Source organism: Microcaecilia unicolor, chromosome 6, assembly GCF_901765095.1.
Source record: "Microcaecilia unicolor chromosome 6, aMicUni1.1, whole genome shotgun sequence".
In the NCBI taxonomy this organism is placed as follows: Eukaryota; Metazoa; Chordata; class Amphibia; order Gymnophiona; family Siphonopidae; genus Microcaecilia; species Microcaecilia unicolor.
This window is the reverse complement of record NC_044036.1, coordinates 97,248,519-97,268,407: the sequence shown is the minus strand read 5'-3', so window position 1 is coordinate 97,268,407 and position 19,889 is coordinate 97,248,519. Positions and strand designations below refer to the sequence as shown.

The 19,889-nt window shown below is 43.2% G+C and overlaps 1 protein-coding gene across 1 annotated transcript in view; it reads left to right on the top strand.

The window, feature by feature from the left end:
- QSOX1 (quiescin sulfhydryl oxidase 1) overlaps nucleotides 1–19,889 on the top strand; it is a 137,228-nt gene that overhangs the window by 64,085 nt on the left and 53,254 nt on the right. Inside the window, exons 3-4 of the mRNA XM_030206725.1 lie at nucleotides 2,710–2,758; nucleotides 5,602–5,716. Of these exons, the coding sequence (XP_030062585.1) occupies nucleotides 2,710–2,758; nucleotides 5,602–5,716 (164 nt within the window). The remainder of the gene's footprint in view (nucleotides 1–2,709; nucleotides 2,759–5,601; nucleotides 5,717–19,889) is intronic.

Sequence of the window (19,889 nt, the reverse complement as noted above, 5' to 3'; positions counted from 1 at the left end):
AATTACCTACAAAAATAGTATATATAAACCGCTTTGACTGTGTTTACAGAAAGTTGGTAAATCAAGTGTGGAATAAACAAACAAATAAACAGCTAGTATTCAGTGAGGGAAAAATAACACTTTGAAAAGATGCTTATAATAGCTAATTTTATTAGGGGTGTCTGGAGCTGGCAGTGCTGTCTGGATACTGCTAATGAAAATCCTGGTATTACCCCTGTCAGCAGGAGCCTCTCCTACCAGGTTATCTCCCTGAGTATATCAGTCACTTTGTTTCAAGTTAGATTGCTCTGATGGGAAGGTTAAGTTCAGGGTTTATTGGGTGTTAATTAGTGTATACCACCTTGCAGCAGGTTTCATGTATTGTTCCTTATTTTTTCCATAGATTTCTGTTGTTGTTGTTTTATTCTTAGTTGCCTGTTCTGAGGTCAAATGTGCTGTAAGACAGTTGTGTTAGTTTACCTTCTTATATTTAAGATTTTTCTCTTTCTTATTTTTGATTTACTTTTATTGTCACATACAGTTTTCTGTCTCAAGTTTATTCTTGAATGTACAATTTTAAAATAAATTTAAATTTACAAAAACTGTCTCTATCATTTACCATGTCTCAGTGGCTAGCCTTGGAATCCATTTAAAGTGCCCTGAGTTGCTAGCAGAGTTCCTTGGAATGGTGGTCTGGCCATTAAAGCCCTTCAATCTCAGAATGAGAAGAAACTCATACCGACTCCCTTCTGCAACACATGCATAGTGTGAAACTACATATTATTCTGCCTTTTTACTTTGGTCCTCTCAGGTGGAATTTTTTACCTGCATATTTGCGTGCTGAAAGCTTTTTAGCTAAATTCAAGCAGGACCTGAAGATTTTCTTTTTTTCTCCAAGGTGTTCCGGGAGATTTTGACTCCAGGGACTCAATTTGTTGTTCATTCTCCTGTTTCCACCCCCCACACCTCTCATTTTTCCTAAAACATATTTGAAAGCAGTTTTTTCTGGTGAATGTTTTATACTGTTTAGTTGTTTGTCTCTGCTTTGATATTTTAAACGTTTTTAAATTGCTTTGTCTTTTTAACACTGTATATCAAGCTATTGAATAAACTAAACTAAAGTTGTCCATGGGTCCTCTGCTGCTGCTAGACTCCCCTTGTTATGTAAGAGAGAACTGAAGTGCTTCATTTGACTCTGTGCCAGGGATGCATCTTCCTATTCCTGCTTCCGTGACACAGTCGGAGAACTTAATCAGTTTAGGGAAGAAGGGAACCTTTGTGATCTCAAGAGCTCATGGTTCTACAACATCTTTTTTTTGTTGGACTTTACATGGTATTACACTGAAGTAAGACTCCAGTTTTCTCCAGGCCTGTGTCTTCTAGAACTGCACTCAAATTAGGGTTTGGTTTCTTGAGCTGTAGGCTGGGTTATCCAACCCTCTCTTTGCTTTGGACATAGAGCAAGAGTGGTGTGGAATAAGCCAGCTGCAGAAATAATAAGAGGAAGAAAGGTAGAAATGCAACAAACATGTGGGTAAAGGTGAGCTGATTGATATTGTGTTTCTGGATTTTCTAAAGGCATTTGACAGAGTACCTCATGAAAGACTCCAGAGGAAATTGGAGAGAGTCATGGGATAGGAGGTAGTATACTATAGTGGATTAAAAACTGGTTAAAAGATAGAAAACAGAGAGTAGGGTTAAATGGTCAGTATTCTTAATGGAGAAGGGTAGATAGAGTAGTTCCCTAGGGGTCTGTGCTGCGACCATTGCTTTTTAACATATTTATAAATGATCTAGAGATGGGAGTAACTAGTGAGGTAATTAAATTTGCTGATGACACGAAGTTGTTCAAAGTTGTTAAATCGCAAGAGGATTGTGAAAAATTACAAGAGGACCTTACGAGACTGGGAGACTGTGAGCAAGTGCAAAGTGATGCATGTGGAAAGAAGACCCCGGACTATAGTTACGTAATAAAAGGTTCAGTGTTAGGAGTATACACTTTTTGTTAATTTTGCTTTGCACAGATATTAGTTTCACAAGGATTTTGGTTTATTTTGGGATGTATCTGGGCACCAAATGAGAGCCCCATATGGTAGACTCATAGTTCCTGCTGCCTTAGAAGCCTTAGGTGCGGGTGCATCATGGCTTAGATAACTGAAGGTAACCATTATCTTCCCAAAACATTTTCTATGTTGGAAGTGTTACATCCTCTACTTTCGTAGTGCATGGGATTTTTCTTACTCTTGTGCTCTCTTCTGACAGGAACAACATTGGGAAGGGTGGGACATGGCAGCACTTGAGTGCAAGGCGCTACTGAAAGTTCTCATGCTGGGAAGGGGAAATTAGATACAGCTCTACTGCTGTGGCACCAACCCTTCCCCTCTCACCAAAAACTTGGTGGCACCCTTGGTGAATTCCATCTAAATGGCAGGGCTAATCCTGCCCGGGAGCCAACCATATAAATACTAATATTAGTAAGTAGTTTAATGGAAATTAACTGTGAGTTATATTTTGCACTTCTATCTGTATCTTATCCCAGAATTCCATTATTTTGGGGCAGTGTCATCACATATACTTAATTTCCTCCCCCCCCCCCCCCCCCCCCCCCCCCCCACATGTCATCTTCAACAGCTTTCTTGGACTTCTCTAAAAATCCCATGTAATTTAACAGTTTTTATATAAATCTGGAGACACTCTTGGAGTTTTAATTTGTTTTTTCTTTCCTAACAGTATTACAAAGCTTTTGCTCAGAGTACAAGAGAGGGAAGACGTATTTTAGGTATGTATCAAAAATTGGATAGATTTATACATAATGAATATGTCTGTATTCATAACCTATTAGAAGCTATAAAATTTAAGTCTTAGGCATAAATTGGAACTGATCAGTCAGCTTGCCAATATTTCATGCTATTCTGCTTTGGCAGGGAATAACTGTGTATTTCTCTATTCTCCATGTAATGGCATGTAAATAGCTATAAATGCTGAATTTCTTTCAGTACTCTACATTACTATGTCTTTCAAGGGAGAGTCAAGAAATACATTTTCATCTCTTGTATGTTCTCCCTATTGTATTTCATTTCCCTGGCATCCACTTGGAAAAGACCTAAGGTCTTATTCAATAAAGATTTTTTCCATAGGCAACAAGTAAGGACAAGCTGCCTTTGATTAAGCTATAAGACTACTCTGTCTTCACACCCTCTTTCTTTTTCTTGCTTTTCTGGATTGATGATGTAGGCATGGGCTCATAACTTGCAGAGAAAAGTACTTCTTATGCTATTATCCACTGTTCCACAATGGGCATGGAGCACACCTTTCCTATCCCACTGTTGACTGATAGAATTATTTTCCTTGATTCTTTTCCGGTGTGTACTATACTAAGACTTTCCACTGATGTAAGGAGGCTCTGACTGAGTGGAATAGTGTGTTAGAGGAGTTCTGATGGAGTAGAATAGATAAGTTGCGAAATTCTGGCTGGCTTGAGTAGGCAAGTTGGAGGGACCCTGCCAGGGACCATCTGATACCCTAGGTAAACCTTCAGCCATATCCTCCCCTTCTCTATGTCCAGCAGCTACCCTTCCGTTGATTAATCCACAGCTGCATCTCTCCTTATATCTCTCCCCATGTGTCTAGCATCTTTCTTTCCCTCCCCTCCATCCTCCCCTAGTGTCCAGCATCTCCCTTTTATTTTTCCCCTGGTGTTGTCTAGCATCCTACTTCTATCCTCCAAAATGTTCATGAGGCCTTTTGAATATCTGCATGCATTGCGTGCCTGCAGTGTCTTGCTCCCTCCAAACAAACTTCCATTTTGAAGAGGAGGGATGTGACAAGTCTTGGGTATGCATAGGTACACAGAGACCTGCTGCGGTGCTAATGCTGTCTTACCAACCATGCTAGGACTGCAGGGCCACCGAGAGACTGAGCTGGGCCTGGGGCAGAGCCACCGCTGCACCCCAACAGGATCGCCGCTAACCCCCCCAGGATCCCACCTGCTGCCCCCTAGGATCACTACTACCACCCCCACCACAACTACAAATACATTGGCTGGCAGGGATCCCCAAGCCCCGCCAGCAGAAGAAGCCTTTCTCCAGCGCTGTTCTTCACTCCACTGCATTGCCTGCCCTGCCCTTCAGCTGTTTTTCCCCTCGTGTCTCGCATGCGTGGTTAGATCAAAATCGAGCATTCTCGACATGAGAGAAAAAGCAGTAGCAAGGCAGGCAATGCGGAAGTGACGAACAGCTCTGGAGGAAGACTTCTTCTGCTAGCAGGGCCTGGGAACCCCTGCCATCCAAACCAGAGGCCCCGGCCCGAAGCCCTGTGTCTGCTCCTCCCCATCCTCTAAGGGGGGCCCGGCGCCAGAGTTTTCTCTTTCCTGCTCCTGTCGGGATGCGATCATCCGGGTCCTGTCAGGAGCAGGAGAGAGAGAGACACCCCGGCACCTGGCCCCCCTTGGAGGCCATGCCTGGGGAAATGCCCAGGCCCAGCCACTTTTGCTCCAGGCCCGCCCAGCCTCTTCTGCCCACTCTCCCCGTCCGCGTGGCCTGCTCACCTTTACTGCACTGAAGCGCCATTCTCCCTCCAGCACCGGCGATTGCCATAACCAGCCTTCTGCCAGCGCGGGTCGTCGGGGCCTCTTCTCAGGCACGTCCCGCCTACTCTGCAACTTCTTGCGGCCCACCTTTGCGGAAAACTGGAAGTTGCAGAGTAGGCGGAACGCGCCTGAGAAGAGGCTCCGATGACGCGCGCTGGCAGAAGGCTGGCTATGGGAATCGCCAGTGCTGGAGGGAGAACGGCGCTGCAGGTCAGTAAAAATGACCAGAACTGACCATGTGCAGGGGGCTGTCGTGGGGGGGTAGCGGATCAAGAGGAAATGCGGCGGCGGGCGGATGGAGAGGAAATACGACGGTGGGCGGGGGGGGGGGGGGGTGGTAGCGGGTGGAGAGGAAATGTGAGGCCTGTGCCCACCCAGTCCACCTCCAGGCCCATCTAAAAATTAAACTCTGGCTACGCTACTGCACCCCAGCCAGTCAGGTTTTCAGGATACCTACAATGAATATTCATTGTGGGTATCCTGAAAACCTGACTGGCTAGGGTGCCTCCAGGACCAGGTTTGGGAACCACTGGGTTAGCCGATGCTACTTATCCAGTTATTGATAATGTTCAGGCTGATAACTCAGATAGGTGACCGCTTAGATATTAATGTGATGGTGGTATAGCAAATAAAGATGAAATGTAAACTGACAGCCTTTTTTGTGTCCTGACTTTATGTGGTCAGTTACGTGGTTAGTGAATTGAATATCACTTCTAACTGGGTAGCTCTGGTCCACTCAGCCTCTGCTCAGGTATAAATCCGGTCAACGGGACTTATCTGTTAGGAGGTATTCCTACCTAAGTTCCACTGAATATCAACTGCATAATTATTAATTACAGTTTGTCCACTCCAGTGTTGCATGTTTTATGTGCTATGCTTGACTGCAGTTAGGTGGGTAGGAGGAGTTCTGTTTGGCTGATTCAGTAGATGTGTTGGGGGATGGTGGTTGGAAAAGATGGACTGAAGTGGGCTTTGACTGTCTGAAATGAATTAGTTTGAATTTGTGCTAATAATGTATCTATTGCTGGCTTCAGCTCCCCATGGAGATGTGCAAGATAATGTTCGGATACTGAGACACATGATAATTAATTACTTGGAGAAAAATGAGGACACGTGGCCCTCTGCCTGCCCTCCGTTGGAACCAGCAAGGTAAAAAGGGAGAGATGGAAAATTTGCAAAATATAGCAGTCATTACTGGCATAGTTTGGAATCAATCTAGACCATTCATGTAATAGGATGCTCTGACATGTATTTAAGCTGCAGTATATGCTGCTGGGAATATGTTTGACATAATGCATATTAGGTAAAAGATATTTCATTTGGATATGGTGTGATAAGCTAGTTGCTAAATTATTCCCACCCTACCATGAAGTCATTACTTTAACACGTTCATTTTCTTCAACATTAGGGATAATGTTATAAGAGGACAGCTATATAGCAAAAAAGGCCCCTATTTTAAGTCTATTTTAAAAAGTCAGTGTAGGCGCTTATGTGCCTTTATTATATGGAGGGGTATAATTGAACAGCACCGGCCATCTATATGGCCGGCGCCACAAAGAGCAGTCCTGAACCGTATTATTGAAAAAGATGGCCGGCCATTTTTCGTTTCGATAATATGGTTCGGGCCGGCCAAATGTCAGAGATGGCCGGCATCTGTTTTCGTTGATAATGGAAACCGATGCCGGCCATCTCAAACCCAGCCAAATCCAAGGCATTTGGTCATGGGAGGGGCCAGCATTTGTAGTGCACTAGTCCCCCTGACATGCCAGGACACCAGCCGGGCACCCTAGGGGGCACTGCAGTGGACTTCAAAAATTGCTCCCAGGTGCATACCTCCCTTACCTCGTGTGCTGAGCCCCCCAAATCCCCCTCCCCACAACTCTGCACCATTACCATAGCCCTTATGGGTGAAGGGGGCACCTACATGTGGGTACAGTGGGTTGGGGGGGTTTGGAGGGCTCCCATTTACCACTACAAGTGTAACAGGTAGGGGGGGATGGGCCTGGGTCCACCTACCTGAAGTGCACTGCACCCACAAAAAATTGCTCCATGGACCTGCATACTGCTGTCAGGGAGCTGGGTATGACATTTCAGGCTGGCATAGAGGCTGGCAAAAAATATATATTTTTTTTTTTGGTGGGAGGGGGGTTGGTGACCACTGGGGGAGTAAGGGGAGGTCATCCCCGATTCCCTCCGGTGGTCATTTGGTCAGTTGGGGCACCTTTTTGAAGCTTGGTCCTGAAAAAAAAGGGTCCAAGTGAAGCCGGCGAAATGCTCGTCAAGGCCAGCTTTCTTTTTTCTATTATCGGGCGAAGCCGGCCATCTCGTGACCACACCCCTGTCCCGCCTTTGCTACCCTACCGACACGCCCCCTTGAAGTTTGGCCGGCTCCGCAATGGAAAGCAGTTGGCACCGGCCAAAATCGGCTTTCGATTATACCGATTTGGCCGGGTTCAGGAGATCGCTGGCCATCTCCTGATTTGTGTTGGAAGATGGCCGGCGATCTCCTTCGAAAATAAGCTGGATAGGCTCCCTGAACCTGTCCCAGTAGTGCACGTGCCAACATACACATTTCCAGCTGCTCCGAAGATGGTGCAAATGTGTGTGTACATGACACATGTACCTGTGTGTTTTATACACAACATATACGTTGCAACTCTGCTCCCTGTTCTGCTCAAATTACACTCTTGGGAACACTTATGGGCAGCACCTATGACAGCAAATAGGTGGGGTACAAATGTAACAAATAAGTAAATATGTACTTGTCATCTCATGAGGGCACATATATATGCCCTTGTAGATGGTGACACAATTTTATAAAATGTCTCTTCCACATGTAAACCCAGTTTTTTGTACAGAAAACCATTATATAATTACCCCGTTATGTGCTTCTGTAAATTCACCCCCCCCCCCCCCCCCACCGTTTACAAAGCCATGTGGTATTAATGAATGGGCTGTGTAAGCAGTACCGCACAACCAGCCGCTAGCGCAGCTTTATAAACAGGGGCCTCAATGTGCTTAATATCCCATTATGTGATTCTGTAAATCCACCTTGTTGAGAAAAAAAAATAAAAACATTATTTATTACAGAATCTATTTTGAAAAGTTTTTGCACAAGAAGGTAATGATCTAAAACTTCCCATGGTTTATCAGCGCTCAGGGGACTTTTTTTTTATAAGTTTTTAATTTTAAGCAAAGGAGGCATGAAGGAAATCAAACAGCCTATTAAAAACAACACGCTGTGGTTGCTGAGTTTATTTGAGAGAAATAAAAATGCAAGTAATATTTGGATTTTTTAAATAAAAGCAGCACAGCAGAAAAACAGGAAAGAAAAACTGGATTAGAAAGAAATGAAATATGTATGGTCGACTGACTGGAAGAGATTTGTTAGACCAATCTCTACTGGGATTGGGAAGGAACCCTCTGCTCCCCCAGATACCAAGTAAGTTACCCAATTCCAGACTGGAGATTTTGGGACAGCTCTGGATTTCTGATCACCTCATCCTGGTGCATTATGAGACTTGCAACACTTATTTCAGTGGGCAAGATCAGGCACTACAAATCCCACAGGATTGGGCAAAAAAATCTCCAGCCTGGAACTAGGTAACTTGACATCTTTGCTTTTTACCCCCCACCCCAAGCTGGTTATGACCCCCACTGTGGGAGAAGGTTTGCTTGTCTTCTTATCCATTCACATGCAAATGCACAAATAACAGTTAAAAAGATCTGTTTAGCTTTATCAGTTAATTTTCAGCAGCACCACTTTAACTTTATGTGGATTTTCAATAATGCTATCCATTTAGTAGATGAGATCCATTTAAATTTATGTTGTCAGCCTGTGGCTGACAATTGATTTCACCAAGTAGAATTAACATTTAATTCCTCTTAACGTTGAATTCCTATTGTTGCATGTATAGTTCAGTGATTTAGATATTAAGTGTCATGCTGAACCCTATGGTCACTTGAGGAAAGATTCAATGGCTTAATATTCTGTCACTGTGTCTTGAGCATTTAGAGAGAGAATTTTATACCTGATACTTTGTTTACACACAAACGCGGTAAGGTCTGATTTAGACAGTTGCCATGGCTGATGTCATAATGCTGATGTCACCTCTGGCGTGGCGTCACACATGTTATCAGCAATATGATGGTCAGCATACCATAGGACTATTGATACTGGATGTCAGTAACTGGGCAGTATAAATTCTGCAGTCCCAGTGGTGGAGCAGCCTACCATTGTTGATAGACGAAGCAGGACGTGCACCTGATCCTCAGTTACCACTGCTGTAGGTTGAAACACACTCTTTCAGGTGCCCTCCCCAGTGGAGCACTGTGGGACTGTTTTGATAGCAGCTTGTACACTGTGGGACTGTTTTGACAGCAGCATGTAGCTATATATATCACAGAGTCACTACAGATTAAAAATATTTCTAAGAAAAGTGAATAAAGCCTTGAAAGGCCAGCATTTGTATTGCTAAACACCTAGGGGTTAATTCTCTACAGTTCACCTAAAGTTAGGCACTGGGATGATGCATGCTAAATGAAATGCTGTATTGGCAATTATGCGTGTAATTGCTGCTCTAGAATACCAGTGTAGGTCTGCAATTACTACTACTATTACTACTACTTGACATTTCTAAAGTGCTACTAGGGTTACGCAGCGCTGTACAGTTTAGCATAGAAGGACAGTCCCTGCTCAAAGGAGCTTACAATCTAAAGGACAAATGTACAGTCAGTCAAATAGGGGCAGTCTAGATTTCCTGAAAGGTATAAAGGTTAGGTGCCGAAAGCAACATTGAAGAGGTGGGCTTTGAGCAAGGATTTGAAGATGGGTAGGGAGGGGGCTTGGCGTAAGGGCTCAGGAAGTTTATTCCAAGCCTAGGGTGAAGCGAGGCAGAATGAGCCGAGCCTGGAGTTGGCGGTGGTGGAGAAGGGTACTGAGAGGAGGGATTTGTCCTGTGAGCGGAGGTTACGGGTGGGAACGTAAGGGGAAATGAGGGTAGAGAGGTAATGAGGGGCTGCAGACTGAATGCATTTGTAGGTAAGAAGGAGAAGCTTGAACTGTATGCGGTATCTGATTGGAAGCCAGTGAAGTGACCTGAGAAGAGGGGTGATATGAGTATATCGGTTCAGGCGGAATATAAGACTTGCAGCAGAGTTCTGAACAGATTGAAGGGGGGATAGATGGCTAAGTGGGAGGCCAGTAAGGAGTAGGTTGCAGTAGTCAAGGCGAGAGGTAATGAGAGCCTGGACGAGAGTATGGGTGGTGCGCTCAGAGAGGAAAGGGCGAATTTTGCTGATGTTAAAGAGAAAGAAGCGACAGGTCTTGGCTATCTGCTGGATATGCGCAGAGAAGGAGAGGGAGGAGTCGAAGATGACTCTGAGGTTGCGGGCAGATGAAACGGGGAGGATGAGGGTGCCATCAACTGAGATAGAGAGTGGAGGAAGAGGAGAAGTGGGTTTTGGTGGAAAGACGATAAGCTCAGTCTTGGACATGTTCAGTTTCAGGTGGCGGTTGGACATCCATGCAGCAATGTCGGATAAGCAGGCCGATACCTTGGCCTGGGTCTCCGCGGTGATGTCTAGTGTGGAGAGATATAGCTGGGTGTCATCAGCATAAAGATGATACTGGAAACTTTAGGCACAAGCACTGTGATAGCTCAATGGCTGATATAAATGCTTGTGCCTAACTGCTGTAAGTTAGTTGCATAACTGCTAGTATTCTATAACCTGTGCGCAGTGCTAGGCATTGTTGATCTGTCCATAACACTTCTAGGTCCATGACCTTCTTGCAATTATGCACTGTGAATTTTGTGTGCTCAATTTGTAGAATACTGTCTAAGGGCAGTTTTACATGTGTAACTGCAAATTAGTACCAGCTAACACCAATTGTAGCAAATTATTGGTTGTTAATGCCAATTAGCAGCTAATTTAGCAAATTATGCACATAACTGGCACTATTCTATAACTTGCCAAAAGTTAGGTACTGGAAAGATCAGCATTGAAATTGCATTCTATAAAGAGCTCTGGGCACTAAGTGCCCTTTATAGGATCGTGCTTACCACTGATTCCCATGACCAACTTTAGGTGTATAGACTTAGACTAAGTAAAACCTGGTGTAAATCCTGGCACTCGAGTTGATTGTGTAACCCTGGAATTCAGTAACATTGCGCCTAAATTATGGGAACATCCATGACCCGCTCATGCCCCTTCCATGGCCACACCCCCTTTTTGGTTGTGTGTGAGATAATTTTGGCGCATTACTTTACAGAATAGCATGGAGGCAGAAGTGCATTCAAATCCAATTAATTGCCAATTAACGTCAATTATCAGTGTTAATTGACTTTTTAAGTGATTATTTTGCGTGTTCAAGTCTGGATCATGGTCAAAATTTGGTGTGCAAATTTTGACAAACTTTATAGATTCCGGAGGTAGATATCAAATTGTGTGCAGGGCTATAGCCACCCACCCAGTCTTTGCTCAGGCCCACCGAACATTCTGACACCATTATGACTGGCGGGGTTCCCCCAAGCCCTGCCAGATGTCCTTTGGCAGCCAGAACAAGTGATTTTCGTACCTGCTACAGCTGGCGGCACTTTCCACCCATTGCTGCAGCACCCAAACCTCCCCACCTCATGCGCATGCTTGTTTTTTGCGTATGCCTGAAAACCGAGCATGTGCAAGAGGGGAGAGGCCAGCAAAACAGCCTTTAAACCTCAATCTTTAAGTTCCCAAAGCACAAGTCAAAATAATGTTCACTTATCAGAGAAATGTCCTCTTCTCTCAGAACAAAGTCCCTCAGAAATTCTCCAGACTCAGGTCACATGGCAGACTACCTTCCACCTGCATTGGGAAGAGGGTCTACTGCATGCCTATCCTCCCATTAATCTAGTAGGGGAGACTATTTTTAAAACTCCATCAAGATCAAGGAACTATGATCTTAACAGCACCATACTGGCTGAGGCACATCTGGTTCCCTCTACTTCTGGAGTTGACCTCTGAAGATCCATGGAGATAGGACTGTTTTCCGACCTTTATAACGCAGAACAAAGAGTTCCTTCTGCATCCCAATCCCGGCCTGGATGTTGAGAGCGTACAATTTGCCTTCTTACACCTGCCTGAGGGTGTCTTCAGAATTTTGCTGGCTTCCAGGAATGATTCCACCAAGACGCGTTATTCTTTTAAATGAAGAAAATTTGCCATCTGATGTGAGAGCAAAGCCCTAGATCTGCTTACTTGTCCTACACAAAAAATGCTTGAGTACCTCCTACACCTCTCTGAGTCTGGTTTAAAAACCAACTCTATAACGATTCACCTCTCTGCAATTAGTGCTTATCATAGTCGTGTGGAGGACAAGCCCATCTCTGTACAGCCTCTAGTTCATTTTATGACAGGTTGGATGTTGACAAATCCCCCTGTCAAACCTCCCATAGTGTCCTGAGATCTCAACATCAACGTCACCTAGCTGATGAAATCTCCTTTTGAGCCACTAAACTCATGTCAGCTAGAAGGACCTGTTTTTTAGTGTTGGTCATTTCAGCTCGCAGAGTGAGTGAACTTCAGGCCCTAGTAGCTTATCTACCTTATACCAAATTTATTCATAACAGGGTAGTCCTCCACACATATCCTTCCTGAGGTAGTGTTGGAGTTCCATCTTAGTCATTCTGCCAACATTCTTCCCAAAACTGCATGCCCATCCTGGCAAAAGTGCACTGCATACCTTAGACTGCAAGTGAGCAGATTAAAGCCCACAGACAGTCCACCCAGTTTTTTATTTCTTTTGAGTCCAACAGGATGGGGACAGCCATCAGCAAGCACACTTTATCCAGTTGGCTAGCAGATTGCATTTCCTTCACTTATGCCCACACTGGGCTGACTCTGGAGGGTCATGTCACGGATCATATTATCTGAGCCATGGCTGCATCAGTAGCCCACTTTGAGGAGATTTGCAAGGCTGCAAAATGGTCTTTGGTTCACATCTCATTACTGCCTCGAGTAAGATAACCAATATGACAGTCAGTTTAGTCAGATAGTCTTGCAGAATTCGTTTGTTGTCCAGATCCAACAGTACCCTCCTAGGGCCCATTTCATTCAGTTCCAGTCTAAACCTCCACAACCAGTTTTCAGTTTGTTTTGAGGTTAATTGGTTCAGCATAGTCTCACTGTTGTGAGTCTTTATTCTTCTACTGTTGTCATTTTGGTGAACCTGGTAGCTAGGGATTCCCAGTTGTAAAGATACTACTGTCCTGCTTGTCTTTCAGAGAAAATGAAGTTATTACCTGTAGCAGATGTTCTCTGAGGACAGCAGGACACAAATCAGAAATAAGAGTCTCATTAAAAGCCTGCATAATGTTTTACATGTGAGCTAGTAATTCACCTTAATTAAACAAAAGAAGCCAAGTAAGTGCCCTGTCAGTTGTAAAATTCTCATTGCCAGACATGGATGCTGTTCAAAGGCAGCTCATCTCTCCCATGCCCCAAGGCTAGCATCACTGCAAGATGTAAACAGGAAAATCAACTTTAATTTTGTAAATAGTACACTGAATCATTGCAAAGTATATCATAGTATCAAGTGTCTCAAACAAAACTGGTTTGATGTATTTCATTCAGGGTTGTCCTTGGGATAGTGCAAATAAAGGTGATAACCCTGTGAGGGCCCATACTTCACTATTATATTTTCAAAGAGCTCTCTGCCTCTTCCATTGTGCTTCTCTACTCTGAGTACAGTTCTCTTCTCCCCCATCATGCAGCCCTCTCCCTCTAGCTGGCAGAAAAGAGAAGCACCTGTGTCTGCCTTTTTATAGCTTTAATCTGAAGGTTGAACGTGTGGTGCCAGCAGGTCCCACAAGACTACACGGCTCTATACATTCAGATTCAAGACAGAAGCTGATAGAGGAGAAGGCAGACAATGTAAGAAGTGCTGCTCTTGGGAGTTTGCCCAAGAACTGTTAGGGGGAGAACTGTGCCCTGGCGGAGAGGGGGAGATAAGGGAGAAATACTTGCAAAGACTGATTTTCCATGATCCTCATACCTCTCTAGTGTCTGTTTTGATTGCCCTCACAATTTCAGTAGCAGTGAACTTTCTCAAGAAGGTATGTAGAGAAACAGATGGAGTAAATTAGGGCATTTGGCATCAGCCATTGAAACTCAGTAATATGATATGTGAAACATGGTCATAGCACTAGGTGTTATAAGAACATGAGAACATAACATATGCCATGCTACCTGAGGCCAAAGATCCATCAGGCCTAGCATCTTGTTGCCAACAGTGGGCAGTCCAGGTCGCTAGGAAGTACTAGGCTAATAATTGTTTATGGAGTTTGTCTAGAACTTGCCCAAACCCCTTTAAATTCAGCTTTGACAATGTCCTCTGGCAGCATATGCCATTGCTTGATTTTTGTTGAGTGAAAAAATATTTTCTCCAATTTTTATTAAACTAGTTACCTGTTAGTTTTATGTACTGTTCACTAGTCCTAGTACTGTTTGAAGGAGCAAATAACTGAATTCTGTTAACCTATTCCACCCCACTCATGATTCTATAAAACTCTATTGTATCCTTTCTTGGCCTTTGCTTCTCCAAGCTGATGAATCCTAACTTGTGTATCCGTTCTTCATAAGAGAGCTGTTGCAGTCTGTCATTTTTGTTGGCCCTTTCTGTACCTTTTCCAGTTCTTCTATATAATTTATTTATTTATTTATTTATGAATTTTTACATTTATGTAATAAACATAAATTATGGAATATGGAAAAAATAATCAAGAAGTTAAATCATAATACAAGAAAATAACTCAACATATTTTTAGTCCACCATTATTGATCCAAGATCTAGGAAATATAATTTTAAATCTCAGTTAGATTAATTGAAACAGTTATAATCTATAGAGTAGAAGGAACATGAGTGAACACAGCCGAAACTAAGCGCTAATGATCAAGGGCTGCTACAACATTATTCTTTAGTAGAAATAAATTCTAACAATTTCCCTGGGTCAAAAAAATATATAATTTGTAGAATTCAAAGAAACATTACATTTACACGGAAATTTGAGAAGAAAAGTCCCCCCTAAATGAAGGACTCTTGCTTTTAACATCATAAATTATTTTCTTCTTTTTTGTATATCTCATGAGAGATCAGGAAAAATCTGTATTTTGAATCCCAGGAAAAGAGAATTCATGTGGCGGAAATAAAGTCTAAAAATATTGTTTCGATCCGGTTCTAGAGCAAATGTGACCAGCAATATTGTTCTTTCTGTTATAACTTCCATGGAATTTTCAAGGAAATCCGTTAAATTTAAATCAGATTGAGGAGAGAGAGGCAATCTTCTTATTCCAGTACCTGTAATGTATTGAGTTTTAGTAATTGGTGGAAAACCTTCAGGGGGGACACCAAGTATCTCCACAATATACTTTTTTAACATTTCTAATGCAGGAATGAGAGAGGATTTAGGAAAATTTAAAAAACGTAAGTTATTTCTCCTTATCTGATTCTCCAGATATTCAGTCTTACGTTTTTGGAAGTTACTATCTTTTATTAATATTAATGTAGAGAATTTCACTGATTTTATGTCATTATCTAAAAACCTCCGTTTTGGTTGTCTGTTCTTCGACCTTGCCAGATAAATGATTTTGAGCCTGTTTGGTTTTTTTTTTAATTGAAAATTATTAATTTACAAGCATTTCCATCTTGTATACAGAAATATAGAGCTAAGATATATTTCAAAACACTGTGCTTAGGATTGTATATAAACAGTAATAGAAACCAAAAAAAGAAGAAAATTAACACAGAAATATATCCCAAGCATTAAACACTTATTAAGATAAACCCTCAACCTCAGACCACAAAAGCAGTGGGGGGTGAACAAAATGGAGGAGTTATATAGAAGGAAAACAAAAGAGGCATTATGGCCTGGTCATAAGAATACAAATTATCTCATAGCTCATGTACAATAGACTCTAATTTAGGCAAATATTTTCTTTTGCTCCAAAAAAATTTTGAGTTGCTCAGGGTCGAAAAAAACATATTTGTTGTTAACATAGTAAATAATACATTTACATGGGTATTGAAGAAGAAATTTAGCCCCAATAGACTTAGTGTCTTCTCTTAAAGCCAAGAATAATTTCCTTCTTTCTTGAGTAGTTTTAGCAACATCCGGGTATATCCAAATCCTGGCCCCACAAAAGTGAGTCAAGGTATTCTTGAAGTAAATTTTCATTAAAGAATTAACATCTTGTTCAAATATAAATGACACAAGTAATGTAGCTCGAGTTTTTATATCACTAAAGGATTGATCCAGGAGTTCTGAAGCATCCAAAGTTGTATTTTCGTCTGCTTGTAATTGTACTTGAGTTCCAATTCCTTCTATATCACCCTGTTTTTTTGAAGCGGTCGGTAAATAATATATGTTATTTATTGGAGGTATCAGAGTGGGTGAGTAATGAAGAACTTCCATCAAGTATTTCTTAAATAGTTCCATAGCTGAAATTGCTGTAACTACTGGAAAGTTTAGAACTCGTAAATTCAGTCTCCTATTATAATTCTGCATCTGTTCAATTTTCTGAGCTGTTATTAAATTATCTTTAACCAGTGCAGCAGATGTAGCTTTTAAATTTGATATATCTGATTGTACTTGGGTCATTTGTTTCGATGATTCATTTTTCAATTTTTCAAAAGCTGAACTTAAAGATTCAAGCTTACTTACTAAAACAGTAGTTTCTTGAGCTGTTTTCTCCGGTACCTTGGTCAACTCTTGAATAGCTTGCCAAATTAGATCTAATGTCACCACCTCGGGAACCGCTTGTTCCACGCTAGAACTCTCAGCTAACTGGGATACGCCACCGCCAACTGAGGAGCCTGAAGCACCGCCTTCCGATACCGCCTGGTCCTCTGGCAGACTCCTCGTGAGAACTGGACAAGGTGGTGGATAAAGCTCAGGCGAGGAAGGAGATGTTTCCAACCCTGAGGGCGTAAACGCTGCTCTGCCGGCGTCCTTCACTGGGTCCACTATGCCTGAATCTTGTGTTCGACTCGTGATAAACCGGTCTAGGGTAAGCTGGACCGGCGAAGAGGTGAGAGTTGTCGGCGGTTGCACTCTCACCAAGCCTTTACGCTTTGTGTGGGGCATCATAGAGGTATACTTTTAGAAGCGAAGAGCAGCATAGCTGTCCGGTCTAGTCGCGAGTACCGACTGCCATCTTGACACGCCCCCCTCCTTTTGAGCCTGTTTTAATTCCGCCACTTCACCCCACAAAGTACCTGATAATTGTTGTAGGATTGTATTCAGTCCTTGAATTGCTTCCCATAATATTTCCATTGTAACAACTGCAGGTTTCAGCATAACGCCAACCCCCACGGAGGACTCGCCTTGATTTCCCTCAGACACGGGGACCTGCTTCGCAGAACCCGCCTGGGTGGCGACGACGTGGCAACGGGGTCTCCACTTACAGCCGCTGAGATCTCGCTTCCGGTCTCAGCATGCTGTTGTCTCGCTGTCTCCGTTTCTCCTCCGGGTCTTGGAGGTGCAGCTTAACGACACTCCCTCGGTGCTGTGATCAGATGTATCTCCAGGACCCCTCGAGGCGTCCACTTGAGTTCCCGGCGCTCGCATACCCGATTCTTCCAGGGTCATCTGTCGCCTGGGAGGAGGGTTCGTCCTGTCCATGGAGGTAGGCACATTGGGCTTGCCTTTCCTATTTCCCATTATGGGTCCAAAGTTGCTCCCATATGGTAGGTTCCTTTTGAGAGTCAGGAGCTGCTTCGCGCACGTCTGCTCTAGACGCCATCTTGGATCCGGGTCTCCAGTTCTTCTATATCTTTCTTGAGATGGGGCAACTTGAGGTGCACACAGTCTTCAAGGTGAGGTCGTACTATGGATCTCTACAGAGGTATTATATTCTGTTTAATTCTTAATTTCATTCCAAATAATTCCAAAAATTCAATTTGCTTTTTGAACACTTTAGGACACTGAGCCAAGAATTTCAATGAATTATTCACAGTGACTGTTAAGTTCCTTTTCCTGGGTGTTGACTCCTACTGTGTGTTTCCACATCAAATTTCATCTGCTGTTTAGACACCTAGTTCTCTAGTCCTGCAAGGTTTTTCTGCAGTTCTTCACAGTCTGCTCATGTTTTAACTACTTTGAATATTGTCTACAAGTTTGATCAATTCATCTACTTCTCTCTTTCCCAGCTTGTTAGTGAATATTTTTATGTAATATGTTTATAACCCACTAAACTCAGCAAATTAGAGGTTCAGTAATATAAAACCCACAACGGAAAAATACCAAGCTGGAGATATTAGTGTTAAAACAAGAATTTATTAAGAATAAATTTGCCCACAGGCTGCATCAGGGGGTAACACATCACATGGCAGTTTATTGACGTAGAATGCCACAGGAGATGGAGGAATTTCACGGTACTGCTGTTTCTGATCATTTTCACATTGCAATCAGTGTAGCCTTCAAATGCTGGCTGTGGTTACTACCTGAATCTTCACCATCTTGTGATGTGGTACCCCGACACAACCTGAGGGCGATACGTGACCACATTGGGTGTCTGTGCCCTGAGAATGGCAAGGACAAATCAAACTCGGGTATAAGGTATCACATACCATGTAAAATGAGTTTATCTTGTTGGGCAGACTGGATGGACTGTACAAGTCTTTTTCTGCCATCATTTACTATGTTACTATCCTACTTATTTTCGAAGGAGAAGGGCGGCCATCTTCCGACACAAATCAGGAGTTGGCTGGCCTTCTTCTAAGGCTGGCCAAATCGGTATAATCGAAAGCTGATTTTGGCCGGCTTCAACTGCTTTCCATCGCAGGGCTGGCCAAAGTTCAAGGGGGTGTGTTGGCAGTGTACCGAAGGCGGGACGGGGGCGTGGTTAAGAGATGGCCATCCTCGGCCGATAATGTAAAAAAGAAGGCCGGCCCTGACGAGCATTTGGCCGACTTTACTTGGTCCCTTTTTGTTCACGACCAAGCCTTGAAAAGGTGCCCGAACTGACCAGATGACCACCGGAGGGAATTGGGGATCACCTCCCCTTATTCCCCAATTGGTCACCAACCCCCGCCCCCCCACCCAAAAAAAAATTAAAAAACATTTTTTTGCCAGCCTCAAATGTCATTCCCAGCTCCATCACAGCACTATGCAGGTCCCTGGAGCAGTGTTTAGTGGGTACTGCAGTGCACTTCAGGCAGGCGGACCCAGGCCCATCCCCCCCTACCTGTTAAACTTGTGGTGGTAAATGTGAGCCCTCCAAAACCCATCACAAACCACTGAACCCACATCCAGGTGCCCCCCTTCATCTCTAAGGACTATGGTAGTGGTGTGCAGTTGTGGGGAGTGGGATTTGGGGGGCTCAGCACACAAGGTAAGGGAGCTATGCACCTGGGAGCTTTTTCTGAAGTCCACTGCAGTGCCGCCTAGGGTTCCCTGGCATGTGAGTGGGACCAGTGCACTATGAATGCTGGCTCCTCCCATGACCAAATGCCATGGATTTTCTCGTTTCTGAGATGGGCGTCCTCTGTTTCCATTTTCGCCGAAAATCGGGGATGACCATCTCTAGGGATGACCATCTTTAAGGTCGACCTAAATGTTGAGATTTGGGCGTCCCCGACCGTATTATCGAAACGAAAGATGGCCGCCCATCTTGTTTCGATAATACAGGTTTCCCCGCTCCTTCGCATGGACGTCCTGCGAGGACGCCCTCAGGAAAATTTGGGCGCCCTGTTTGATTATGCCCCTCATTGTCTTTCTCGCCCATTATTGGATATAGAGCCTTCTAACTGTAAAGTCATCTGTATTTATTATCCCACCCCGTAATCCCCTTTCACTGAACTGCACTAGCATATGGAGTCAACCTAAAATCCAGCTCATTATTTATTTACTGACCTGATGAAGAGAGGATAAATCTTGAATGCTTGTGAAAGATATGTTAGGTTAATTGAATGAAAAAGTATCCCTACAAGTTTTTGTTGCTTCTTCTTTTCACATATCTGAATGGACTAACATAGCATTCACAAAGTAAAAGGGAAAATCTATCAAATACACGTGTACTAAGTCTATTTTGAATCTATTATATATCTATGTACAGAATGTTTAACATATTGTGTTTTATAGTTTAAAAAAAACCTAGTGGGCTAAAATGTGGCCAGTTGATTCAAATGTTTTTGTAGATAAATATTTGTTGCATATAATTTTTAAACATGGGGGAGGAAGTTGCATGGAGAGAGAAGGGCACAGGAGATATCTTTTTAATATACTGCAGACAATTTTCAAAACTGTACCCCACCACCCTCACTGTGGTTAAAAGTACTTGCGCAGAT